Source organism: Pelophylax lessonae (genome assembly GCF_965119305.1).
Source record: "Pelophylax lessonae genome assembly, chromosome: 3".
NCBI lineage: Eukaryota > Metazoa > Chordata > Amphibia > Anura > Ranidae > Pelophylax > Pelophylax lessonae.
The window spans coordinates 180438078-180466012 of NC_138770.1; the positions used below are offsets into that span (position 1 = coordinate 180438078).

General features: G+C 44.0%; 1 protein-coding gene across 2 annotated transcripts; it reads left to right on the plus strand.

Annotated features, from left to right (window-relative positions):
* FBXO45 (F-box protein 45) lies at positions 1-27933 on the plus strand. 2 transcript variants are annotated; one of them, XM_082252176.1, is made up of 3 exons: positions 1-334; positions 8219-8575; positions 27853-27933. In XM_082252176.1, exons 1-3 carry the CDS (start codon positions 59-61, stop codon positions 27910-27912), a joined length of 693 nt encoding a protein of 230 aa, XP_082108302.1. In that variant the 5' UTR covers positions 1-58; the 3' UTR covers positions 27913-27933. The 2 variants fall into 2 exon arrangements, with proteins under 2 accessions (XP_082108302.1, XP_082108301.1); XM_082252175.1 differs by lacking the exon at positions 27853-27933 and adding an exon at positions 21546-21937.
* Positions 27934-27935: the final 2 nt, after the last annotated feature.

Consider the following 27935-nt stretch of genomic DNA (forward strand, 5'->3'; position numbering starts at 1 on the left):
TGGGTGATGAGGGAGTGTGGAGGCGCTTAAGTCGCCGGTACTGGGAGATAGGGAGGGAATGGCGGCGGCCGCTCCCTCAGCGGCTCCCTCTGCGCCTCCTCCTCCCCCTCCCCCGCCCGGGTCAGGGAGATTGCCGAGCCGTGTGCTGGAGCTGGTCTTCTCCTACCTAGAGCTGGCTGACCTCCGCAGCTGCGGCCTAGTGTGTAAGCATTGGTACCGCACTCTGCACGGGGACGAGAATAGCGAGGTGTGGAGGAGCCTCTGCCTGAGGACAGTCAGCGAGGAGGCCCTGAGGACCGATGTACTCTGCAACCTACCCACGTACAAGGCCAAGGTGAGGCCTGACATCTATTACATCTACTAAGGAGGACTACACAGCGTGGGGTGCATTTGGGGGGGGGGGGGGAGAGACTATGCGGCGAGGGGTGCATTCCCCCAATGCACCCCTCGCCGCATAGTCCCCCCCCACCCCCCATGCACCCCATGTATTTTCCCCCCCATGCACTATGCGGTGAGGGGTGCATTATGGGGGGGCACTATGCGGTGAGGGGTGCATTATGGGGGGCACTATGCGGCGAGGGGTGCATTATGGGGGGCACTATGTGGCGAGGGGTGCATTATGGGGGGGCACTATGTGGCGAGGGGTGCATTATGGGGGGGCACTATGTGGGGTGCATTGGGAGGGAGAGACTATGCGGTGTGGGGTGCATGGTGGGGGGCTATGTGGCCAGGGGTGCATTGGGCGGGCTATGCGGCGTGGGGGGGCTATCCAGCATGGGGTGCATTGGGGGGCTATGCGGTGTGGGGTGCATTGGGAGGGAGAGACTATGTGGTGTGGGGTGCATTGGGAGGGGAACAAACGGTCAAGAGGGAAAAGAACCGCTCAAGTGAGGGGATAGTTCCAAACACATCCAACCCAGGTGCAGGCACGGATCCGCAGTCCTGATAGCAGCAAATGGAAGAGCACAAAAAGCCGCACAACTGGTTGAAGATGCAAAAAGATAAAATCATCCAAGATGAAACCAAAACAGTCGGAGACATGGGGGGGAAAAGGGGAGCACGGCGGTTGACGCGTTTCACGGAGTCTTCCGCTTAGTCGTAACCATGCTGTACAATACAAGACACTGCTATATATAGAGGAAAAGGCATTTCAAATAACATGTACCTCCCAGAATGTGCTTGATTGAGCCCACACAGCTGCAGATACTAAATCCCAATTAAGGGCACACAAACAGCCCAGCAGGAATTGTATGTTTGCTTTTGCTTCACCTTTTGTCCAAAAACGCATAGCAAAAAAGTTCTATAAATGCATATGCGAAAAAGCTTTCAATAAAAATAAGGAAAAAACAGTAGTGATAATATAAAAAGACAGCTGGTAGAAGCCAAAAAACTAACAAAAACAAAGTAAAGGGAGAAAAGAAAAACGAAGAGAAAAAAACGAAGGGAAAAAAAAAAAAGGGGGGAAAAAAAAAAAAAACAAGAAAAAGAAAAAAGACAAAGAAAAAGTAAACAGTAAAACGGAAGCATATAGATGTGTTCATACCCAGATGGAACTATGGTATAAAAAGAAATGGTGTATAATATAGTCATGAAGAGCATATATGTGTAAATATATAAGTGGTACACATAAAAATAATAAATGTGTAACCACAAACACATACATCACGTCCATATAGCATATGAAACAAATAGATAAATGGGGGGGGGAATTGTACACATATGTAATAGGTATGAGCACAACCCCCAAAAACGTATAACCCCATCCATTGAGTGGTATATCTGCAACTGTGTTCACATACATAGGGCAATCCACCCAATCGAAAGAATATAAAAATAACCAATGAGATATGTAAGAACACTAAACATTACCATAAAAATAATAATAAATACATAAATGCATAAACCTTAGAAGTCCTGTGTGTCTTTATCAGCATAATGGTATTATTATCCCCTATAAAGATATAAAAATAGGGACATTTAAATGGATATATACCCAAGATATTGGTAACATCTCAGGCATATCCCACATCGATCTAACAAAAAAAAATATATATATATATATATATGCTTACGTGTACATGTCGACTTAGATCATACTGAACACAGAGTATAGCATGCACATGTGTGAACCACCGTGCATATAGCACAATCAATATCCATAAAGGAATCAGCCACACATTGCATAAATATATAGCCATGGAGGCAAGCCGAACGGAACAACATGCATATATATCGATGAACACATGCATTCCAAAAAAAAAAAAAAAAAAAAAAAAAGGATGCAGAGACCGAAATGGGACAAAAGGGAAGGAGAAATGAGAAAAAAAAAAAAAAAGAGAAAAGAAGAAACAAAGAAACACTAAGACATAGAATGGCCAATCAAAGAAACATGTACCATGTATGCGTATGGGATACAGGTAGCCCTCTCTGTATGTATAGTTAAATGTATGTACCCACGAATAGATACATGAATCATTACTGGGAATAAAAGTGAGTAACATCCCATTCAAAGTTTAAACCGCCAGGTAAGCGGGTCTGGAGTTTATGAATCCAGAAAACCTCCCGCTTACATAGAAGGCGGAACACATCGCCCCCTCTTACAGGAGCAACCACACGTTCGATCACTTGGACCGATATCAAAGACAGATCACCGTCATGTTCTGAATTAAAATGTCGGGCCACATTAGTGGATTTCCTCAATCTGACATCACTAAGGTGTTCCCTAAATCTGTCTTTAAGTTTTCGTGTGGTGCGACCCACATATTGTACAAAACATTCTCTGCAAGTAATGAGATAAATAAGGTATGTAGTGTTACAATTAAAAAACCTGTTGATTTTGTATGTTTTGTTCTCAATAGAGGATTGAAAGTTAACACCCCCTAGAATATGGGGACATGTAATGCAATCCTTAGCCCCACATCGGAAATTACCTTTCAGATGCAACCATGTTTCTGATGTATTTTTAATTGTAGTGCTAAACAGACTTGGGGATAACTGGTTTCCCAGTGTTTTGGCCCTCTTGGCGACAATATTCACTCCTCCCTCTAAGATCCTGGCACAGTCCTTATCACCATACAGAATGGGAATATGTTTATTGATAATTTGTTTGATCCTGTTAAATTCCAAACTGTATGGGATGGTGAGATTAATGGAGCCATTATTGCCAGAAGTCTTAGATTCATTGAAATGTCTCTTTGGTGTAAGGAGGCTTTTCCTGTCCCTATTAAGGGCAATAGAGTATGCCCTGTCAAGGGTCCATTTTGGATAACCCCTAGCCAAAAAGCGTCTATACAAAAGTGCTGACTCTTTATTGAAAACGTCCAAGTCAGTTCTCCCTTTACTTTGTTTTTGTTAGTTTTTTGGCTTCTACCAGCTGTCTTTTTATATTATCACTACTGTTTTTTCCTTATTTTTATTGAAAGCTTTTTCGCATATGCATTTATAGAACTTTTTTGCTATGCGTTTTTGGACAAAAGGTGAAGCAAAAGCAAACATACAATTCCTGCTGGGCTGTTTGTGTGCCCTTAATTGGGATTTAGTATCTGCAGCTGTGTGGGCTCAATCAAGCACATTCTGGGAGGTACATGTTATTTGAAATGCCTTTTCCTCTATATATAGCAGTGTCTTGTATTGTACAGCATGGTTACGACTAAGCGGAAGACTCCGTGAAACGCGTCAACCGCCGTGCTCCCCTTTTCCCCCCCATGTCTCCGACTGTTTTGGTTTCATCTTGGATGATTTTATCTTTTTGCCTGCAAAATAAATTTGGATTTTAACTTTTTGCATCTTCAACCAGTTGTGCGGCTTTTTGTGCTCTTCCATTTGCATTGGGAGGGGGACTATGCGGGGTGGGGGTGCATTTGGGGGGTCTATGTGGTGGGGGTGCATTGGGAGGGAGAGACTGTGTGGGGTGCATTGGGAGGGGGACTATGCGGCGTGGGGTGCATTGGGGGGGAGACTACGCAGCGTGAGGTGCTTGGGGGGGGGACACAGGGTGACAACACAGGATAGAATTTACGGGGACACACAACGTGGGCTGTATGGGGACAGGGACTCGTATATCTTTAGGGGACTCGCGGCGTGGGATGTGAGAACAGGATGGGGGGGGGGGTGACAACACAGGATGGAACTTACGGGGACAGGGACTCGTATATCTTTGGTGGACACACGACGTGGGATGTATGGGGACTCAGGGTGACAACACAGGATGGAATGTATTCGGACAGGGACTCGTATATCTTTATCAATGTGACATTACAGGGGTCCGTATTCCACTTATTTATTGATGGGGATTATTTGACACCTTCTAGTTTCCCTCGTAGGTAGTAATAAAAACTGTTGACTGGTAAGCCGGCTGTCCTTAACCATGCAGTGCCTCCTAAGGAACCATTCACTCCTCCACTGTGGTGCAATAACTTGCATTAAAGCTGCGATCCAGATATGATCTGTATTGCATTAATTGGTTCAGCTTGTAGAATATAATGCCTCGTACACACGCAACGATTATCGGCTGACCGATCGTCCGACTTTTGTCCAGAGTGTTGTTGTGTTGGTTGGAATGTGCTTTAGACTGCACACAAATTTTCTCGGCCAACAAAAAAATCTACTTCAGAAGTGATGTCATGTGCTGGTTTACTTTCCATGTGTTTTTTCTTCTCTGAGCATGCCCAGTCTTGCTCATCAGATTTTTGTCTGCCAAAATCTGTACTGACTGACGGAAAATCGGCCGTTGTGTTGACGGCCAACAAAAATTTTATAGCATGCACACCAGATTTTTTTTTCGGCTGAAAAGTCGGAGCCAGTTGTCGAAAGCATCATACTAACAAGCTGAAAATCGGACGTTGGCCGAAAATTCCTGGCCAATAATCGATGCGTGTGTATGAGGCATAAGTCTGCATATTTAATACCTGAGGGGCCGCTGAGGAAGCAGACCATTACTGACTAAAATGATTCTGTGGTTGGACGAGGTGAAGAGACGGAGCAGTGAAGTCATGATCTCCTAAGGCACCACTACAGCCAATAAATTGTCCGCTTATCAAGTTTGGCAGTGTACCACAATGCAAGTGTGTGGAGATTCCCTTTAGAATAAGGGCATTGCACCAGTGCACAATAATGTATGTTGTCGTAAAGTGTACAGGCCTTTAATGTCAGTCATGGGAGGTGTTTGTACTTCCAGTAGAAAAACTCTAATAACTTAGGGTCCATTAACACCAGCTATCAGCAGTAACACAGCACATGCTAAATGTCTTAACATTCATTGTGAGGGCACCATTATGCACCTAAAAGTGCACTACACCACAATGTGTATTACCGTTTTAGGTCTCATTTATGGCTTGCTGGGCTGTATTGGTAGTACATTCACATGACTGATCTGCATTATCGCAACCCACAACATAGCATGTTAACTGCCAATTTTAGCAACAAAAATATTTGATATTTTCTGACTTAATGGACAAGTACAGTCAAAGCTTGTTTGCTGTACTTCTGTGGATCACAGGAGTGGTGCAGTTTGCTCTGCACTCGTGTGACCCGTTTTCAGCAGACAGGCTGAAGTCAAAGCGGGTCCAGGTCAGAAAAGATCACGAACATATGGTCGGGATCCGCCCACATGCCTGGACCGGCACTTGGCTCAGCCTCTCGGTGAGCTGCTGAGAGCCTAAGCTGCCCACTCCCCATCCCTTCCACAGCCTAGCACTTCAGTGAGCGCTGGAGGGGCAGAGCAGACAGCGGTGAATGACAGTTACCGGCTCTCTGCTCAGAGCTCTGAGAGCCAAGCGATCGGTGGTGTTTGTTCAGTTCTTAGCCTTGGAGCCGACGGACCGATGCTGCATCCACCTATGCAAGTACAGTATCTCACAAAAGTGAGTACACCCCTCACATTTTTGTAAATATTTTTATATCTTCATGTGACAACACTGAAGAAATTATACTTTGCTACAATGTGTAGCAGCTTGTATAACAGTGTAAATTTGCTGTCCCCTCAAAATAACTCAACACACAGCCATTAAGGTCTAAACCGCTGGCAACAAAAGTGAATACACCCCTAAGTGAAAATGTCCAAATAGGACCCAATTAGCCATTTTCCCTCTCCCGGTGTCACGTGACTCGTTAGTGTTACAAGGTCTTGGGTGTAAATGGGGAGAAGATATGTTAAATTTGGTGTGATCACTCTCACTCTCATACTGGTCCCTGGAAGTTCAACATGGCACCTCATAGCAAATAACTCTCTGAAGATCTGAAAAAAAGAATTGTTGCTCTACATAAAGATAGCCTAGACTATAAGATTGCCAAGACCCTTAAACCGAGCTGTAGCACGGTGAGCAAGACCATACTGCGGTTTAACAGGACAGGTTCAACTTGGAACAGGCCTCGCTATGGTCAACCAAAGAAGTTGAGTACATGTGCTCAGCGTCATATCCAGAGGTTGTCTTTGCGAAATAGAAATGAGTGCTGCCAGGATCGCTGCAGAGGTTGAAGGGGTGGGGGGTCAGCCTGTCAGTGCCCAGACCATACGCCGCACACTGTATCAAATTGGTCTGCGTGGCTGTCGTCCCAGAAGGAAGCCTCCTCTAAAGATGATGCACAAAAAAGCTTGCAGTTAGCTGAAGACAAGCTAACTAAGGACATGGATTACTGGAACCATGTCCTATGGTCTGATGAGACCAAGATAAAAACATTTGGTTTAGATGGTGTCAAGTCTGTGTGGCGGCAACCAGGTGAGGAGTGCAAAGACAAGTGTTTCTTGCCTACAGTCAAGCATGGTGGTGGGAGTGTCATGGTCTCGGGCTGCACGAGTGCTGCCGGCACTGGGGAGCTACAGCTCATTGAGGGAACCATAAATGCCAACATGTACTGTGACATACTGAAGCAGAGCATGATCCCCCTCCCTTCGAACACTGGGCCACAGGGCAGTATTCCATCATAACGACCCCAAACACACACCTGCAAGGTGACCACTGCCTTGCTAAAGATGCTGAGGGTAAAGGTGATGGACTGGTCAAGCATGTCTCCAGACCTAAACCCTGTGGAGCATCCTTAAACGGAAGGTGGAGGACCACAAGGAGTGGAAGAGGACTCCAGTGGCAACCTGTGAAGCTCTGGTGAACTCCATGCCCAAGACGGTTAAGGCAGTGCTGGAAAATAATGGTGGCCACACAAAATATTGACACTTTGGGCCCAATTTGGTCATTTTCACTTAGGGGTGTACTCACTTTTGTTGCCAGCGGTTTAGACATTAATGGCTGTGTGTTGTTATTTTGAGGAGACCTCAAAAATGTGGGGGGTGTACTACTTTTGTGAGACACTGTAAATCCTAAAAAAAAAAAAAAAAAATTCCCATATAATTCCAGGGCTGAGATTTTTGCAGCTGCAAGCACTTATGGAAGTACATTTAATACATGGCTTGAATTTCAGATAACCACTGCTAAATTAGCGGAAATTCAAGCCGTGATTGTTTGTCGTCACCACTTGTTCAATAAGTTGATTGCACTGAAAGCTGGGCTAAAAATTGTCCAAAAACCGATTGTATTCAAACAGATGAAGACCTCTTTCAAGTATTCTGACAGTTGACTTTTAATAATAACTTCCAATTTTGCGTCACAAGGTGCAAAAATTCTGGTCTGAAGTAGAATGTTTTAAATGAGAGCATCTGGAGGTGCTAGAACATGCAAAGGTCACCTGGAGCTCTTAGGTAGTGTCAGGAATTATGGCAGGGAGATCACTTGGTGAGGTGTGGAGTATTTAAGATCTAGCCAGAGGCTGACTCAGCTCTGCTAATACTAAGGCAGTGGTCTCCAAACTGTGGCACAAGGGCCAGATGTGGCACTTTGCTTTTCTTTTCTGGCCCTTGAGGCACTGTTCCTGCAATGGCACAATGATGTGATGCCACTTTTTGGTGGACTGTCAGATGCAGCATCAAAGGCATGTTCTCCACTGTCTCTCTCCCCCCCCCCTCCTTCTTTTTTTTTTTTTTTTTTTTTTTTTTTTTTTTTTTGCATTTGCCAATATGTTTTAAAATCTGAGCATCTTTTATTAAAGATATGAGTTGACTGGTCTACTGGTAACCTGTGCACAGAGACTACTGTAGGCGCCTAATGTAACTATAGTTAGGCATGCGAACTGTGCTTTTATCTTTTGTACTTTATCTATTTGTATGTTATTGGTCACTCTCTGTGAACTGAGCGCACACACAACTTTTTTTCTTTTGTCTTGAATTCAGGTTCGAGCTTACCAGCATGGGTTCAGCTCCAATGACTGCTCAAGAAATGTATATATTAAAAAGAATGGCTTCACTCTTCATCGAAATCCAATTGCTCAGAGTACTGATGGTGCACGCACTAAAATTGGCTTCAGTGAGGGGCGCCATGCCTGGGAGGTATGGTGGGAAGGGCCACTTGGTACCGTAGCCGTTATTGGCATTGCTACAAAACGGGCTCCTATGCAGTGCCAGGGATATGTTGCACTCCTTGGAAGTGATGACCAGAGTTGGGGATGGAACCTAGTAGATAATAATCTGTTGCATAATGGAGAAGTCAATGGAAGCTTTCCACAGTGCAATAATGCACCCAAATACCAGGTGAGTGGGGGGGGAGCCCTTTGTCTTTGTATTCAGTGGTTTAGGTCACCATTGTTTCCTTTTGCATTTTAATCCTGTTTTGACTAGTATTTCAGGATTTATCTTGTAAACAACTAGACCAGGCTTCAGATTCAGACCAAGGCAAGTTCCCGTCAGTATTGCTGCGGTCCCACCATTTAGGAGCCATTCTGCCCCCAGCTGTCACCCCCACCCCACTGCTGCCATTTTTAACATAGCTGGCAGTGGGAGGCAGGACAGCTCTAGACAGAGGGCAGGGGCTTCTGAAATTACCAAGCAAGTGATTGGATGCTAGGATACAGGGCAGTCCTAGCAACCAATTACCAATTTTCAGCTCCCGCCTCCTGTCCAGACATGCTGTACTGTCTGTTCTGTCTGTGTAAGGTATGACTGGAAGGGGGGGGGGGGGGGTATTTTGATGGGGGGGCTGAGGACAGTAATGGGGGGGGGGCTGTCCTAGCCGTGAAACCTTGGGGAAAGAAAGTCCAACTTTTTTTTTTTTGTTTTTTTTTTTTTGTTTATTACATCATGTGGTTTAGTGCACACAAAAATGTGTTGTAGGTGCCAAGGTGTGGGGTGCCATTAGGAATTGATGGCACCCTTGTGCATCTGGTAAAATGTAGTGCGTTCCTCTGTGGGTCAGGAATGCATGCAATGTTTTTGTTTTTTTTGCGCATGTTCCCCAGCCGCATAGATGTGAACCTACCCTAAGAGGAGAGGGGGCTGTGACGTGAAGGATCATACAAACTATTTGGACCTCTGCTGGAAGAACTGGACCTTCGTGACATTTTTAATTCTATACCCCTGACCTAGAGGAAGGCAAGTTGTAGTATTTTGAGAGATACCGAACTAATATTAATACTGCTCCCTCCCCCCTCCTAACACCAGTGCTAACAATGCTGTGGGTAAATACTATTTTCAGGCCACTCCTCCAGTTTGGTCATGTGATTCGCTCCCCTGCCTTAGCTAGTGATGCTAGGGGAGAGGAGGGAGTCCTGACAACAGATAGGCCACAGTAAGCCTATGGTTGACTTTACTGGTCAGGCATTTAAGCTGTTGTCGAGTGTGCTCTCTCCCCTGCAGTAGGCTGACTCAGGAGATCATATGACTGGACTGGAGCAGCTTGCACATACATGTACAGATCTTTTTACACAGGTTAGTTAGTAGGGGGATTTCCAAAAAACAACAATATCTCTCCTGCGCTCGAGTGTTATGCGGGAAGGATGAATCTTCTAGGCGGTTTTATGACACAAATGAAGTGGTCTTGCTGCCCCCCTCAGGACCAAGGGTATCCAAAAGGCACCACAAGAGAAGGGCGCACCGACCTTGTGCATTACCACTTAAAAGTTTATTAAAAGCAAAGAAGGGTAGTGTACAATATACTCACAAACGTAGCATATGAACAAGCATATAGGAAATGGGCACCGCTCGCTTCCAGGACACTTCTCTATTGCTGGATAGCGTGATGGCGTCCTCAAAACCTGAAATCAGGTTTTGAGGACGCCATCACGCTATCCAGCAATAGAGAAGTGTCCTGGAAGCGAGCGGTGCCCATTTCCTATATGCTTGTTCATATGCTACGTTTGTGAGTATATTGTACACTACCCTTCCTTGCTTTTAATAAACTTTTAAGTGGTCATGCACAAGGTCGGTGCGCCCTTCTCTTGTTGTTTTCTTGTAGTTAGGAGGGGGAAAAGGGTAAGATTAGCTTTAATTTAAAGCAGAATTCCGGGATGTATTTAATTGTATATATGAAACTTTATCTTGTAAAATAACACATTTTCAAGTGTGTGTGTTTTTTATAGTTCTAATTTTTTTTTAATTTTTTTTTTTTTTTTCCCTAAACATCTTTCAGGACAGCACCTTGAGAGATGGCTCCTCCCTCTCACCAACAGGAAACACCCAATCCACCAAACTTTAAAAAGAGGCTTCTCCCCACAATTCCTCAGTTTTTGTTTCCTCTGGCCGAGGAGCACCTGAGTGGGGAGTCTGGGGCTCTTAAGGTGCTGTCCTGAGAGACTGGGCTCCCTGCGTCCACCTTCCCCTTTTCTATGGGAGCTGCTTCCTCCCACCCACATGACTGACTGCAGTGTATGGGCTCCCTCTTCCCTTTCAGTGCTCAGGTGAGCCAGGACCCCTGGGAGTGCAGCCCCTGGATGGCATTTGGCTGGCGGTGAGGCCTTTTTTGTTTTTCCCACCGCTGCTTCATTTTGTATTTGTGCCGCCACTTCTTTCGTAAACAAGTGACGCTCGTCCGGCCGGAAGTGAGGTTTCCAGGAGGGGCGGAGCTCGTACAAGGGGCGCGCCGCGTCATTTCCGCCGAACACAGGGGAGGAGCAGGGCTGGTGCTTAGGTCCGGTGCAGGGTCGCTCTGGGACTCCAGAACCGGTACCCGAAGCTATCGGAACACGCTGCCAGCGCCACTATGGAAGGAGCCTCCGCAGCAAGTGGGGCAGGCACCAGCTAGGCCCAGGTAAGGGGTTAATTTGTGCTTACCCTTATTTTACTGTGGGGTCTCTCTCCCTTGCTTTTCCCCCTGGTGGCTGGGGGCCTTTCTGGGCACATGGGGGTTTATTCCTTACTCCCTGTGCACCTAGATGGCTCTGAGATGTAGGCTGACTCACTAGAAAGGTGTTTTTTTTTTTTGTTTTTTTTTGTATTGTCCTTTCATTGTTGTTCCAGGCTAAAAGCTCTGAAGTAGTTATTGAGAGGAAATGCCCTTCATGAAAAACAAAGGTATCCAAACTTGGGAAGAAGACACTGTCAAGGGTGTATTGATTCCTTTAAAATTCATAAAGGGCAGCGCTAGCAGGTAAAAACAACAATCCATGTATACAATAATAGGTAAAGTGCACAATGTGTTCAAGATAAATACAAATTCATCCAAAATAAAGTGCATAAGTGAAATACAATTTAAATGTCCATAAAACAATCGGATATATATTGGTGCAAAAAAATTGAATAAAGTGCAGTCCAAAAAGATGGTTCCCTCAGAAGAACTAAGGTGCTGAGAAGTGCTTAAATATTCCACAAAAAGGTGCCCAAGTGCTCGCAAGAAGAAGGCCCCCTATGGGGATGCACTCACCAAATAGAGAGAGAAGACGCCTTAAGCTTACACAGTATCCCCTGGACAGATGGATGGATCCTGCACAATCTCTTTAGGATGCCTTTAGCTTAACTCCTTTTCACTCAATCAGGTCCTGCTCCTCCCGCTTTGCTGACCTGCCGCTCCGGTTACCTCGCAGAACACACAGCGCCCCCCGCCCGTAACGGCTTCGGTTCTCGGCGAGTTCTCAAAAGTGCCGCCTTGCAGGACCCTGCAAGTATTGGCAACCAAAATTTTGGAGTGGGCGGAAAGTCAATCACTTTCCTTATCAGCGATCCATATCAAGAGCATGTTAAACAACGTGGCAGACTTTTTGAGCAGGCGAAAGATTTGGGAGGCAGATTGAAGTCTAAATACAGAAGTCTTTGCACTAATCATCAAGACTTGGGGACAGCCAGAATTGGATCTGTTTGCGTCAAGAGAACGCAGAACTTCCTCGTTACTTTTCTCTCCACCGAAATGACTATTCTCTGGGAAAGGATGCCCTGGCCCATCCTTGTAACTTCCTGTTGGGCTATGCTTTCCCCCCCTTTCAGCTCATTCTGCTTGTACTATGGAAAATACAGAGGGAAAGAACGTTGGTGATCCTGATCACTCCATATTGGCCCAAGAGAGCCTGGTTTTCAACTGTACTACAGTTGGCATGGCAGTCAAACCTATCTTTCAGCTCCCTCTTTGTCAAGATTTTAGGGCTGAAACAACTAATCGATTATAATCGTCAACTAATCGATTATGAAAATAGTTGTAAACTATTTTCGTAATCGATTAATCGTCAGCCGATTAGTTGTCCTTCATACAGAATGCATTATTTGTTTACATATCAGAAAATACAGTGCAACACACATACAGCTCAGTAAACCATCCATACATGTATGTAGATAACAGAACTTGTGAATGTGTGAGGAGCAATGCCTCATGGGAAATGTAGTCCTGGGCAAGAGAAAGAACCAAGTGGTTCTAAAGGCAGAGGTTTTTTAACCTTGCTATAGGGGCACTCTGTACAGTACTATACTTTGCTGCTTCCTATAGGGGTACTTTGAAGGCAGAAGGGGCTGGAAGTGCCATGGGGGGGGGGGGGGCAGAAGAGGAGAATCAGTGCTGCTCTGTGAAAAATCATTACACAGAGGATAAGTATTACAGGATTGTTGTTAAAAAGAAAAGAATCCAACATTTACAATCACTGTAAGGGCTCTGTGCTGAGAAAATCAGCATCTGAACCCAGAGAAGGTGGAGGCCGATAGACTAAAGGTGATATAAGGCATTACAATTACATTTAAAGTAAAAGTTTGTATTGTGCATTATATTTAAAATTATTATATCCATGAAAAAAAAAAGTCTCAGCTTTTAGTACTACTTTAATATATAAATGTTATTTTCCCCCCTCCACCCTTCATATACCTTCATGTCTGACTCCCAGTTAAAATATCCTGCATATCCAACTTCTGGGCATATTTTTTTTTATATACATACACATGAAAAAAAAAAGCATGCTGCTGCTACTAAAGGTCTTCTGCTTCCCATACATGTATTGGATTTTTGGACAAAAATATTTGCATCTATATTTGTTCAAAAATAATTTGTATATTTGTTGAATGGACGAGTGTTGTTTGAAAATTCCACTTGCTTTTAACAATAAATTTTAAAATGAATAAAACTTCTGAGCAAAAACCACATACACTATTTGAAGATTTGTTTGATCGAGAAGTTTTCTATTCTGCTCCTTCAAATTTTCCTGTCACTGTGGTTGACACCGGACACCAATATACACTAATAGTTAGAAAAATCGGATGAATGTTTTTAAAAATTTTCTAAAAAAAATGTAGTTTGTGTATGGCCAGCATAAGTGACAGCAGGCACAGGGAGCTTGTATCAAACTACCTGCCTATTAATAAGGGAGTCTATCATGATTATATACAAATGTGGTCTGAAAATTTGCAAAACAGTGTTTTAGGTCTTTTAAAAATATTGATCTCGGAGTCTGATTTGTACCACATTTAAACCTCTAATAATACATATATCTGTTTCAGAGTGGATTAAATATCCAACTATATAGCTGGATAGTTATATTTACCACTACATATAGATATTCAAGAATATTAACTAAATTATACACTTTTTTTTTTTTTTTTTTTAGGTTTTTATCCGATTAGTTGGCCGATTATTGCTTCGATTAATCAATTATGAAAATAATCGTTAGTTGCAGCCCTACAAGATTTGTTACTACAGGGCCCAGTTTGTCACCCAGAGGTGGCCAGGCTGAACCTCACTGCCTGGTATCTGAGGAGCAAATATTAAAAAATAAAGGACTCTCAGAATCTTTAGTAACCACTTTACTTTCCAGTAGGAAGAAGGTTACTAGGGCCAGCTATGCAAAAGTTTTTGGAAAACTTACAACACCTGGTGTCATTCAAAGAACCAAGCTTTGGAGAGTATTGTCAATTTTTGGAATTTCTGCAAAATAGTGCAGAAAAAGGTCTGGCTGTGTTGGTACTCTTAAGGTGCAAGTAGCCGCTTTAGGAGTATTTTTGGAGAGGCCAATTGCCTCCGAAGCTCTGGTGGTTAGATTCTTTAAGGCTCTTAGGTTCCAGAGCAGCACCGCCACCTACCAATAGTTTTCCCAAATGGGATCTATCAGTGGTTCTTCAAGCCTTCACAAAGGAGCCTTTCAAACCTTTTAGAATCTATTTCTTTAAGAAATCTTTCCCTTAAGACAGTATTTCTAGTTGCAATAACATCTGCAAGGAGGTTCAGCGAACTACACGCTCTGTCAGTTATTGAACCATTTTTATCTATCCTGATAGAATTGTTCTCAAAACACATCCGGGTTTTCTCCTAAAGGTGCCATCAGCGAAAAACCGGTCCCAAGATATTGTCTTACCGACCTTTTTGTCCTAACCCTTCGTGGGATAAGGAAGAAAGACCGTTTCATAGTCTGGATGTGAGAAGAACCCTGCTATACTATCTGGATGTAACCAGGGAATTTATATCTTCAAACTTTATTTTTGCTGGCATCAAAGGGGTCAATTGCCAGGTGGCTTAGGTCTGCTATTTTAGAGGCTTACTCCCAAATGGAATTATCTCCCCCGCAGGGGATTAGAGCTCACTCTACTAGAGCTTTTGCCACTACATGGGCAGAAATAGCTGGTTCCACTCCAGAACAGATCTGTAAGGCAGCTACGTGGTCAAGCTATTTAACGTTTGCACGCCATTATAGGTTGGACCTTTTTGTCAGCGGGGGACCAGGCTTTTGGCAGAAAGGTCCTTCAGGCTGTTGTCCATCTCTAAATTAAGTAAGTCTCGTTAATCCTCTTAAGGTGCTGTCCTGAAAGACGTTTAGGGAATATTCAAGTTGGACTTACCGGTAACTTGTTTTCCAGGAGTCCTTTCAGGACAGCGGGAGCCTGCCCTATTGTATAATTTTTTGCTGTTAACCATATTTTGATTATGTTTTCCAACATGGTCCGGAGGTACTCTTCTTCTACAACTGAGGAATTGTGGGGAGAAGCCTCCTTTTTTTAAAGTTTGGTGGACTGGGTGTTTCCTGTTGGTGAGAGGGAGGGGCCATCTCTCAAGGTGTTGTCCTGAAAGACTCCTGGAAAACAAGTTCCCGGTAAGTCTAACTTGAATTTTTTTTTTCTCTCATGACCTCTGCATTTGCCTGTATAAGGTGCCTAAAGAGCTGGGGGTGGAGATTGCAGGAGACTGAGAAACGGCATTATACTGATCTTTCCAGTAAAGCTGATCTTTCCAGTAAAGACCTGTGCAGGGGGCATGTTGGCACACATCTGACCACTAAAGTACACTCAGGCTGTGCTCCCAAGTAGAATGCAAAGATGAAGACTGACCACACTGAGATGGCTGCTCTTCGTGTCTAGCGCGGTCAGGTGGGGCTGGCAGGAACACCAGGTATTTCACACAAAGGAAATAATGCAAAGAGAACAGGATACTTTTTTTACCCAAGTTCATGGTAACACAGACCCATATCCGAAATCGAAGATGTTAGGGTAACATGCACCTAATCCAGTTAAAGCATATTTATGATTTTACTGTTTAAATAGAAAAAATAAAAAAGCTCCTATTTGGAAAATTATTCTTTTTGAATTCAGATCTTTAAAACAGACCTAATTTGTCACTAATTGTGGCTTTTAATACTTGTGGCATCAGGATGTATAGGATGCATGCTAAATAGAAATGTCTCCTTCAGGGAACTTTGCCTGAAGATTATTTTTAAATAATTCTGTCCCTGATACTTGGTGTATGACCGACCCACACAGAAAAATAAGTTGTATTTCTTTTGGTATAGTAGGGGAGGGCTTCTGTCCATGTCCTTTTTGCAAGTTGTCCCTCATTTCCTGTCTAGTGAAACTGTTGTAATCTGGTCAGGAATTGAAGCTAAATCTTTCTGGCCAGCAGTAAGTGGGTCTAATCCTTACCCCAAATTATACATCCATTGGGTAAAAAACAGTTTTCTCTTTTGTTCATTGATGGACACAGCTCCTGATATTCATAACTATTGAGTTATACTGACCCCTACAAGAGAAGGACACTAGGCAGAGAAGAATTCTGGCTACACCCATGGGTAGTCCCAGGGGGTATACTCCCTCTCTATAGCCACTCATTCATTTTCTTTTTTTTTTCTCCTTGCTGGGATCTTTGGTCCTGGCGAAATTTTTTAGATAGAATTTTTTTTTTTCCTGTGAGATCTACAACCAACTGCTGGTCTGGCCGGTGGGCTGGATAATCTAGATCCAGTGGTCCCACCCCCCCCCCCCCCAATTTGGTTGTAGCCTGTGTTTCTATACACGAGGCCATGTTTGTGTAGTTGGGTGGCCATTTTGTTGTGGTTTGCCATTTGAAATAGTGGTGGCCATGACAGTGGAGCCCTGTGGGAGACTATTTGATTCCTGGATCATTTTACTTCCTGATCCCCCGTATGTCTAGTGCAGATGCCTGTTTCTGTGGGTGGGGGGGAGTCTGGTGGGGTCCTCTCCCTCTCTGCTGAGGATCGCTTTGTGCCTGGCGACCGGGTGGTGCTGCAAGCGCGGTGGGGGTTGTCCCTTAGCAGTGTTTTACACTTCACTTCGTGGGTCCCCCTGATGACTCATGGAGTTTTTGGAGTACATTTGCCCACCTGATCTCCCCCCCCCCCCTCTCTGAGGCTGCAGGCCTGCCCCCCTTGACTGATCTTCCTTTTTTTTTAGGAGATCGCCTGTTTGAATTGGAGCTACCCTGGATGACATTATTAAAGGTCTCCCAGGGGGGAAGAGTACTTCTCTTCCGCAGGCTACTAAGGGCAAGGAACCTCGTCATAGACGTGGGCCCTCCTTCTCAGCTCCTATGTTTTTTCTTCAGGGTTGACTGACAAGAGCTTGAAGCCTTTCAGGGCTTCTTCTGGAGGATCCAAAGAACATGGTCCAGCAAGCCAAAATCGGGCTTCTCCAGACCGTTGACAAGGCTCCTTCTGCATGAAGGTGCACCCTCACCCGTATCAGGGGTGGGGGGGGGACTTCTTTACTAGTTTCTGCGCCCGTGGACTCCCAGGTGCAAGACAAGTGGGTCCACAAAGTCATTTGGTCCAGCTACAAGATAGTTTCACTCTTGTCCCCTGGCAAGATTTTTTTTCCCCCTTCCAACTTGCGCCTGTCCCCAGACTGCTTACAGGGCCTTTTTGGGGCGGTACAAGACCTGTTCTTTCAAGGGGTGATTTGTACCAGGACTGGCCTCTGAAACCTTTTTCAGGGTTTCTCCTCAAACCTGTTAAGTTCCCAGGAAGGAAGGCAAAGTGGCAAAGAAGGCAAAACTGCTTTGTGCGGGTACAGAAGTTCAGAATGGAGTCCATTAAACAGTGGTGGCATCCTTGTGTCGGATTTCCTCGCATCTATCAATATCAAGGATGCCTACCTTCTTATTCCAATATGTGCCAGTCACTAGTGTTTTCTCTGCTTTGCTGTAGAAGAGGAGCATTATCAGTTTGGCATTAACCTTTTGGTCTCGCCTCTGCTCCTCAAGTCTTCACAAAAATGTTAGCCCCGGTGCTAGCTTTGCTACGCCAATGGGGGGATCACGATAGTGGGCTACTTGAACAATCTCCTTCTGCGAGCAGAGTCTCCCTCTGCTCTGGTGAAGAACCTGGAGATTGCCATATGAACTCTGCGGGAGTTCGGCTGGATTCTGAATTTTAAGAAGTCTGCTCTGGTTCCGTCCACAAAGCTGGAATATCTGGGCCTGACTCTGGACTCGCCCTTAGCCAGAGTGTTCCTTCCTCTGGTAAAACTCCAGAAATTGCAGGCTGCAACTCTCCTCCTGCTCAACAAATCGCCATCCCTCCGGACTTGCATGTGGGTGCTGGGTCCGATGGTGTCTACCTTCGAGGCAGTTCTGTTTGCTCAGTTACATACAAGGTCCCTGCAAAGGGAAATTCTGACCAAATGGGACAAGACTCCGCAGTCTCTGGAAATTCGATCCAGCTGAGTCTGGGCATGAAGGAGTCCCTGATACAGTGCTGGCTTCTTTCTCCAGTGATTCGGCAGGCAAAATCCTTCCTCCCTTTTTGAATTGGACAGTGGTCACCATGGATGCCAGCTTGTCCGACAAGAATTCTGCTCAGGTGATCTGGAAGAGTCCAGACTCCCGATCAATGTCTTGGAACTCCGAGCGATCAGACTGTGTCTGGATCATTGGACAGATCGTCTTCAGGGTTTTCCAGTGCACATTCAATCGGACAGTGCCACGTCAGTGGCTTATGCCAATCACCGGGGGGCACAACAAGTGTCCTGGCAGCTCTGGAGGTAGCCGGCATTCTAAGGTGGGCAGAACAGTTCCTTCCAGCCTTCTCCGCTGTACACATTTCCAGGGTGGAAAATTGGCAGGCGGATTACCTGTCGGCAGGTGTTGGACCAAGGGGAGTGGTCCCTTCATCCGGAGGTATTTCATTAGCTATGTCTCTGGTGGGGCCCCCCCGGAGGTGGATCTGTTGGTGTCTCGGCTCAACAAAGGTGCAGAGGTTTGTGGCTCGATCAAGGGATCCTCTGGCGAGCGCCTAGATGTGCTTGTGGCCCCGTGGGGTCAGTATCGTCTGATTTAGGCCTTTACTCCTCTCAAGCTTCTGCCCAGACTTCTACGCATTATCGAGGCAGAAGGAATTCCAGTCATCTTGGTGGTTCCGGACTGGCTTCGCCGGGCTTGGTATGCCGATCTGGTGCGGCTAGTCGAATTCCTTGCCAGCTTCCTCTCAGGGAGGATCTGCTGTCCCAAGGACCGATCTTCCATCCTGCTTTACAGTACAGTCGCTGGCTTTTGACGGCTTGGCTGTTGAACGCCAGGTGCTGAAGGATAAGGGTTTATCTGAGTCGCTGATTCCAACACTGTTGAAAGCTAGGAAATCTACCTCCTAGGAAGATCTAACATCGTATGTGAAAGACTTAAATTGCGTGGTGAGTCTCTTGGGGTTCTTCCTCTGTCCTGTCTCGGTGGCTCGGATATTGACCTTCCTTCAAGGGGTGTGGAACAGAAATTGGCCTTGAGTACCATCAAGGGCCAGGTGTCGGCTTTGGTGGTCTTCTTCCAATGACCTTTGGCAACACACTCCTTGGTGCGCACCTTTCTTCAGGGTGTCGGACATTTGGTTCCTCCAGTGCGGGCTCCGTTGCTGCCTTGGGATCTTTGGTGCTTTCAGCTCCACAGAAGTCTCCCTTTGAAAATATTCAGGAGATTCCCCTGCTTATGCGGTCCTTTTTTGTGGCGATCACCTCCTTACTTAGGCTGATGGACCTGGCGGCACTATCCTGCCCACCTTACCTGGTGATTCACAGGGATAAGGTTATTCTTCGCCCCTGTCTGTCATTCCTTCCAAAGGTTGTCTCTCTGATTTTTTTTCATTTTATTGAAGACCTTGTCTGGCCTTCCGTGCGTCCCAGGCCTAAACATCTGAAAGAAATTGCCTTGGATGTGGTCCGGGCAGTTAGTGTACCTGGCAGCTACGGAGTCTTTCAGGAAGTCACTCTTTGTGCTCACAGATGGACCTTGAAAAGGGTTGTCTGCTTCCTCTGCGACCATTTCCACATGGATCAGACAGACGGTGGTTCAGGCCTATTCCATCAGGGGTCAGGTTCCTCCTTTCCCAGTCAAGGTGCAGTCTACTAGGGCGCTTGGTACCTCCCTGGGCTTTCCATCATTAGGCGTCTGTGACGCAGGTTTGCAAGGCGGCCACCTGGTCGTCGGTGCACATTTTTACAAAGTTTTATAAAGTGGATGTGTTGGCATCTGCGAATGCTTTTTGGCTGCAAGATTTTGCAGGCTTTTTTTTTTTTTTTTTCCAGGTGGGTCTCCTGTTGCTTGGTTGGATAATGTTTAGCCTTGCGATTTTGTTCCCACCCCTCATGTTTAACCACTTTAGGACCGCTCATATTGCTGCTACTGCGGCAATGTGGCACGATCCCATCCAGCGGACGTAGACCTACGTCGCTGGACTCCTCCTCCTGTAGTCGGCGCTCGCGCGCCACCGGAGGCGCGCTCCCGCTGTTTTCATGCACAGCGGGAGTCGGGCCAGGGGAGGAACGGCGGCGATTGCCGCTGCTCTGCCCCGATCGTCGGGGAATCTAGTTTGGAGATCCGCCCGCCTGTGTAAACAGAGCAGGCAGATCTCCTCAGTGACAGATCGGAGTGTTCAGCATAGCTGAACATCCGATCTGTCCCTGACTTACTCAGTCACCTCCCCCCACACACGTCAGTAAGCACCAGGCATACATTAACCCCTCCCTCTCCAATAAAATGAACCCCTTCCCTGCCAGTGTCATTTTTACAGTAACAGTGCATATATATAGCACCGATTACTGCAGTAATGTCACTGGTAACCCCAAAAGTGTCAAAAATGTCAGTCAGGGGTCCGAAAAAACACAAAAAATGACAAATCTTTCCCTTAGTTAGTAAACGCAATATCTTTTGCGCAAACCAATTAAAATACGCTTATTGTGATTTTTTTTTTTTTTTTTTTTTTTTTTTTCTTTTACCAAACATAGGCAGCAGAAAACAAATTGGCCAAAAATTAGATTTTTACATTTTTTTTTTTTTTTTTTTTTTTTTTTGGGGGGGGAATTTCATATAAAAAAAAATGTTAAAAATATTGTTATGTTTTCAAAATAAACGCTCTTTTTTTGTATTTAGCGCAAAAAGTAAAAATCGCACAGGTGGTCAAATACCACCATTTGGGTACGGCGTCGCATGACCGCGCAATTGTCAGTTAAAGTTGCACAGTGCCGAATCGCAAAAAGTGGCCTGGACGTAAGACAGCAAAATCCTCCGGTGGTAAACACTGCTTTGGGATGTCCCAATGGTTATGAATATCAGGAGCTGTGTCCGTCAATGAACGAAAGAGAAAATGGTATTTTTGACTAACTGTAAAATCCATTTCTCTGTTTGACTGACACAGCACTCACCCCTCTGTGGGGTTATAATTCTCCTGACACGGCTTGTAATAAAACTGATTGGCTATAGCGGAGGTGTGAAGTATACCTCCTGGGACTGCCCATTAGTGTAGCCAGAATTATTTTCTGCCTAGTGTCCTACTCCTGTAGGGAGCAGTATAACCCAATGCTTATGACTATCAGGAGCTGTGTCTGTCAATAAACATCAGAGAAATGAATTTTACGGTAAGTCAAAAATCCTATTTATTTTTTTATTTGTTTGTCTTCGACATGATTTTGCATGCCGTGTGTGGGTTTTTTTTTTTTTTTTTTTTTTTTTTTTTTTTTTTGATTCTAGGCTGCTGTTTTTCCACTGTTCTGGCTTGTGTCATAAATTTGGTAATGTGTTCAATTGCAGCTTGATCTGATTATCGTTCTTTCACAGATAGGTGAGCGGATCCGAGTAATTTTGGATATGGAAGACAAGACCCTGGCCTTTGAGCGTGGATATGAGTTTTTAGGGGTGGCTTTTAGGGGACTTCCAAAGACCTGTCTATACCCTGCAGTGTCGGCTGTGTACGGAAACACAGAAGTGACTTTGGTCTACCTTGGAAAACCACTTGATGGATGATTGTACTCCAGGAGATTACCATGGGCGGGCAGGAGAGGCTGAGCATGCGAGAGAGCAGAAGACATGACCTGATCTGTGGATACCTACCAGACAGAAGTGATCAAAGGATTCTTCTTCCTTACCTTCAGGCTTGGAATAGTGTCAACAGAACGTGTTTGCTGGTCGTCTGTGGGTCGTTGCTTTGTGAATGGAGATTAAGGGTTTTTTTTTTTTTTTTTTTTTTTTTTAATGTCCCCCCCCCCCCCCCCCCCCCCCCCATCCCAACATTGTTTGTTTTTTTGTGTTGGTTTGGTGGTTTGTGGGGTCAATACGGATGTAAAGATTCAGGGAGTTTTATACTTCCCTGCCTGCCTCATTCCCATCTCAAGGCAGGAATCCAATGTCTGGAATTCATTTTTATTTTTTTAATAATTTAATGCTCTGGTCTGAACATCCGGCACAGGTTACTGTGGTGTTTTTAATCATACAGCTGGGTATTTTTAATCCTATTTAAGACGGTATCTGCATGATGCTTTTTTTTTTTTTTTTTTTTTTTTTTTTTTTTTTTTTTTTTTAGGTTTTTTTTTATTTTATTTGAGTCTAAACAGAAAACACAGGTCTACTTTGCCCCCTCCAACCCCTTGGCCTTATTTGCACTTTTGTGTTTAAAAACACGTGTTTTTGGGCATCTTAGTGCATTTGCATGTCTTTTTAACTCGAAAGCCTCTTCCCACCAGAAACCTAAACATTACAAACACTTGTTAAAAATGCTTGCATTTCTAATATCTACGGCATGAGCGGGGCTTTATTTGTTTGGCTCAGGTCAGGCTTTATTAAAGGGAAATCATCCTAAAGTTTATACTTTTAGTATTTTAAAATGAGTACATATTGTAGTCATCTGTGCAATTGTGATGTGGGTATTTTATTTTGTGGGGGATGGGTGGGGTGGCATTTTGGTTTTTATCCAGTTCCTAAAATGTAGAGAAATCATGCTATTTTATAAATCCATTTTATGAGGCAATTAAAGTATGAATAATATATTGGATTCCCCTATAAAAATAATGCATGTTTATCATGGTAAGCTCGGTTTTGCTACATCCTACTGTGTGAAATGGCTACCTTCAGTAGCAGAGATTTTTAACCAGTGTTGACCAGATCTTGCTTGTTTGAAAATACGTTTTGGTGGAAGGCTGTATATGTAAAGACACACGGGCTCTGAATGTAATATGCTGCGTGCTATATTGTGACTGGCAGATGGTGTGACACTGCCCAATGGGGAGGATAATCTGAATGCACATTGGATGTAAACAGGCACTCGAGTGTCCAGACTGCAGTTTGCTTTCTAAGGATGTATTACAAAACAAGCTCTTTACAGTGATCAAATGTACTGAGCTACCTGGCTCAAACATTAGTTAGAAACCTTCCCCTAAAGCTCCCATTTGGCATGTCTACAACATAGTCTTATATATGTAAGTGTCCTCTCTAGGTTACGTATGTATGATCTCCAGCATTTTCCTTTATAATCACCTGGTTAAGGCCCCATACAGTGGCCCATCAGTTTGGCCTTGATATTTGGATCATGCAGCAATTTAAAAATGCATTGAATGGTCTTTAATTATGTGGAGACAGATTTCAGACAAGATTTCTTTGTTTTTGGAAAAATCGGTTGTGCTCATTTGACAAAATCAGTGGTGCAGCTTTTTAATGTCCGTTTTGGTATACTCATGACTGTACTTGTTCACACAATAGATTCACACTATTGCTGCATTATGATGCTCTTTTCAGTGAGTTTGTTTTTTTGTGGGAGACTGGATTTTATATACATAAACTGTCAAAAGTGCACTAAAAATGTATGTACATGTGCTCCCCATGCATTCTGATTTGAAAAAAAAAACATGCTCTGCACCAAAGAAGCACTTTTTTTTTTTTTTTTTTTTTTTTTTTTTTTTCTTTCTCTCCTCAGACAAAATCACCATGATGTGCTGCATTGATGTGAACAGGCACCACAGAGAATATTGTGAATTCCAATGTCGTGTGCCAGCAAGCATGGATAAAATGCATTCCTGTGAACAGGAGCTATGGGTAGCCAATAAACCTAGATTGTGTAGACCTTGGCAGGTTAGTAAAGAGCAGTAGTTGATACCTGACCCATTCAGAGCCAAATGCACGTACCCATGAAGCTATTAACATGCCTGGCAGCTGGCACAATGACACAATGTGTAGGTGTGTTGTGGTGCTTTTGCCATTTGTTTTCAATGATCTCCCAGGACCCAGTCAAGAAGTGGACACACACCTGCCCTCAGCACTCCATAACATATGTAATAAAGACACGTTCATTGCCTTACAGTGGTGCTGAAAAGAGGCAGGTGTTTTTTGCCCTGTGGACACGTGTTGAGGGCCACACAATGCCATGTGAAAAGCCAGAAAACTGTGCATGTCAGTGGGCCCCAAGTGGAAAGTCCTATATACAGGGTTTAGTTTACAGCCATAAACTGTACTATCTTCTTGAGCCCCGGTTCACACTTGTGCGTGTGCGGGGTTCGCATGTAATGTCGGAGCGCACTGTTCCGACATTACATGCGATCGGCTGTGCGGTGCAAGTTTAGCCATACAGTTTGTATGGCTAAATTCGCACCGCAGCAGCACCAAACACGCACAGGGACCCTTTTTGGCAGCCGCATCAGAATCGGATCGCACAGCGGTTCACACTTGTGCGATCCGATCCTGTGCAAACTGCACGATTGCACTGCGATATGCGATCAAACTGGGGGTGTCGTTAAGATTACCTTGACACCCCCAGCGTATCGCATATGGCAGTGTGAACTGCCGGGGGTGCGTGTGCGATGCGGGAACAGGCTGCGGATTCGCAGCCTTCCCGCACTCGCATAAGTGTGAACCGGACCTGAATAGTCGAAGTAAAGCACAGTCATCAGGTTGGGAATCTTTGAATGCAGAGGTGAACATATTTATTTAGAATTCCTCATGCATTCCAGAAATAAGGCCTTGCTGATGAGCTTGTTTTCCACCTGATAACATATTAGAAAAAAATAGTCTTTAGTGACAGACTGCTTGGTCTCAGGGATCTCTTCAACTCCTAACATTTATGGGGACATGCATCCTGCATAATGGCTGTATTATAAACACTTCCTGGTCATAGACTGGGAACAAAATTGACAATTTACATACTGTTTTTATCAAAATACACAGAATCCTTTTTAATTGAGCTATTGGACTAGGGGCAAGGATAGGCATATAAATGACACTGTGGCTTTCATGCATGTTAGCTGCAGGAGACCAAAAGCTATACTGTATGGCATGAGTGAAATTGGAAGTGGTAAAAAAATAAAATGGCAGCTAAAAGTGGCATACACTTTTCTGCTTTAAGATGCATAAAAAGTGAACTAGTTTACCAAATTGTCAAACTGCTATAATCCTTTATTGGGGATTTCTGCTTTTTTTAATATTAAAACCTTTTAATTAGGACCACCTTTTCACCAGCATAAGACAAAACCAAATGGGAATATCAAGTTATTTAAAGGAAAAGCAGCAGAAATATAGCAAGGAGTATTCGTTTTTCTTGCCGTCCTGTGTGATGGTGAAATAATATTCTTTGCAGCATGGTCTATACATTGTTGCCCATCTCTTTCGAAGTAATTCAGGGGACTTCAACAGCTTGATTAAAGTCCTAAAATTTTACTATTTGGCAAATATTTTTATTTTATTTTTTGGGCAAAATCATTTTTAGGCTGGGTCACTTTGCGATTTGAGTTGCACAGAATTGCATGACGTTGGAAGTCACCTGGTTTTCAATGGTTCCTGTTCACATCAGTGCAACATAGCATGGCACAATTTTGGAAGAGGGTATTATTCTACTTCGGTGCAATTCCAGCTCAATTTTTGATCCTATAAAATATGCAAACCATATCCAAAATGCAACCAAGTCACCCTTTATAAACACACTGAAAGTGGGATCAAAATTGGATTGCAGTAGTGTTAACATAGCCTTAGTTTACGTGCCATCTAACGATTCCAGTGTGGGTCGTATACTACAATAATGTATAGATATGTATGCTATTGCATAACTTGCTTAAATTCAGATAATTTGGTGATTCAAGTAAGAATCTACTGCTAGTAGAGTGCTCAAACTTTAAAGCAGATTTTTGTTTCCTCCTGTGCAGTGCGTGTTTTGTCCTAGGGAAGAGGGCAGTGGGAATATACTTGCCTACCTGCCCCCCTCCCCCCCCTGCACAAAACCAGTCCAGTGCTCCAGCGGTTTTGAAAATGGACTGTTCTTGACATCAGCATGCTTCATAGACAGGAACAGTCCACCTCTGGATGGGGGGTGGTTTTCTGGAGGATCGGGTGAGTATGAACTTTTTTTTCTCGCACCTAAAAAACAAGCAGTTGGCACGGCCCAACTAATTTGGGGGGGGGGGGATGAGGGGGTTTGGGCTTTTCCCAGAGTTGGGCTTTAAAGTTTAGATTCTAGAACATGATCAATCTGCATTCTCTTCCTGGCATGCATATATATAATACAATTTTCCTGAGCCTTTTAGAGTGTGTTTTTTTTTTTTTTTTTTTTTTTTTTTACTATTGCCTAAATAAAAATTTCTAAACTGCCCAGAAGTACTTCTTTTGGAACCCAGATCTCTTTTTGAAAGTTCCAAAATGCACTTGACTGCAGCATCGGCTTAGAGGCTTGCTACTGCACTCTACTGTCCCACAAACCGGTGAAAGCACTGTTGAGCTAGGTTTACACATGTCTGGCTGTGGTTTGCAGTCCAGTGTCTGGTGCAGTTTTGGTGCTAATTTTTACGGTTAAAAATCCGAATCGCATAGATGGCAACCAAGCCTAACTGGTTCCTGAGAAGCTCTCATTGGTGAAACATCTGTAAGAGGGAGCATTGACAGAGCTCTAAGACAAAGCTATGACACGGTTGCTGTACAATTTGTTTAATTTGTGAAAATTTAAATTTTTTCATAATGCATATTCAAAAGTTGTGTTTAAAGTGAATCTGTGCTTTGCCTCTGCAGGGTAAAACCGGTATGCTTTACGCAGTCCTCCGCAGACACATGTACTTGCCTTCCTTTCACTCCCCTGTCACTTTGTTTTAGGCCCTGTTCACACATAATGTGGTGACCTTTTTATTTTTCTTTACTAGATGAGCGTGGGTAACCATTAGGGTGCACAAAAAAACAATTGATATGTGTTTACTCACACTGTAACGCACCCCGGAGATGCATTTTATCGCAGCTTTCTGGGTAGAATTGCAAGTTGCGCTACAACAGCACACTGGGTTACTGCACAGTGACAAGAATCAAGTGTCACTTTTGTGTGCTTCAAATAAAGTCAGTATCCAAAAAAAAAAGTAACGGTGTGATCTGTTGAAAATCGCATAACCCTGCCCCCCTAATGCCGGCTCACCGCAGCCAAAATGCAACAGCTGCTGCACACTAAACGGCTGCAGTTAGATGTGGATGGGCCCCCTACTGCTGGAAGTGAAAGCAAAGGCCTGTGTACATTGTTGCTTTCACACATTGCTGTAGAGTGAGGATTATGCTACTCTATGCCCCACCATAATTAATATTTTATTCAGTTTTTGCGCTGAACTAAGCAGTGGGGAAGTGAAGGACCAGTAAAGTGGGGTGAGAGGCATAAGCAAACATGTTGCTTTGCTGAGAATGGGAAAAGCAGAAGTGTCCGTTTTTATAACCAGAGTTCATATTGGTGTCATACTCACTAGTCACCTGTCGGCGTCAGTATGATTCTGTGAACAATATTCTTCCTCCTATAGTGTGCATGTAAAATTTTCTCTCTAGGAGCCAGGAGAGAGCTACAAAATATTTAAACATTTTATAACTTTTTTTTTTTTTTTCTTAGTACATGAAACTTTAATTCTATGTAATGTAAGACTTTGGGGGCCATTATGTATTATTTTTATCTTCGTGAAGCAGGACCAATTGCTTCCATTGGTTCATTGTGGCAGAGGCTTTTCTGTTTTTTTTGCCGGTTCAACCCTGCTCTGTGGTTACATAATGGATAAGATTAGAAGTATCTGCATTCAAGTCCCATTATAATTGTATATCCAGCCAAAACTGTTTTCATTTGATTAGCAGTCAGGGGTTAGAACCTTTTTGTCAGAAATATACTGCTATCCAAGGCTCTGTTAAAGAAATTTCCCCTCACTTCCTGCCCTGCTGACCTTTTACCAGAGAGGAAGTGAA

Excerpts from the sequence above, each read along its gene's own strand:
- FBXO45 (XM_082252175.1), top strand. The coding sequence starts at position 59 with ATGGCGGCGGCCGCTCCCTCAGCGGCTCCCTCTGCGCCTCCTCCTCCC. Across the intron at positions 335-8,218 it reads TACCCACGTACAAGGCCAAG|GTTCGAGCTTACCAGCATGG; the intron begins GTGAGGCCTGAC and ends TCTTGAATTCAG. Across the intron at positions 8,576-21,545 it reads ATAATGCACCCAAATACCAG|ATAGGTGAGCGGATCCGAGT; the intron begins GTGAGTGGGGGG and ends GTTCTTTCACAG.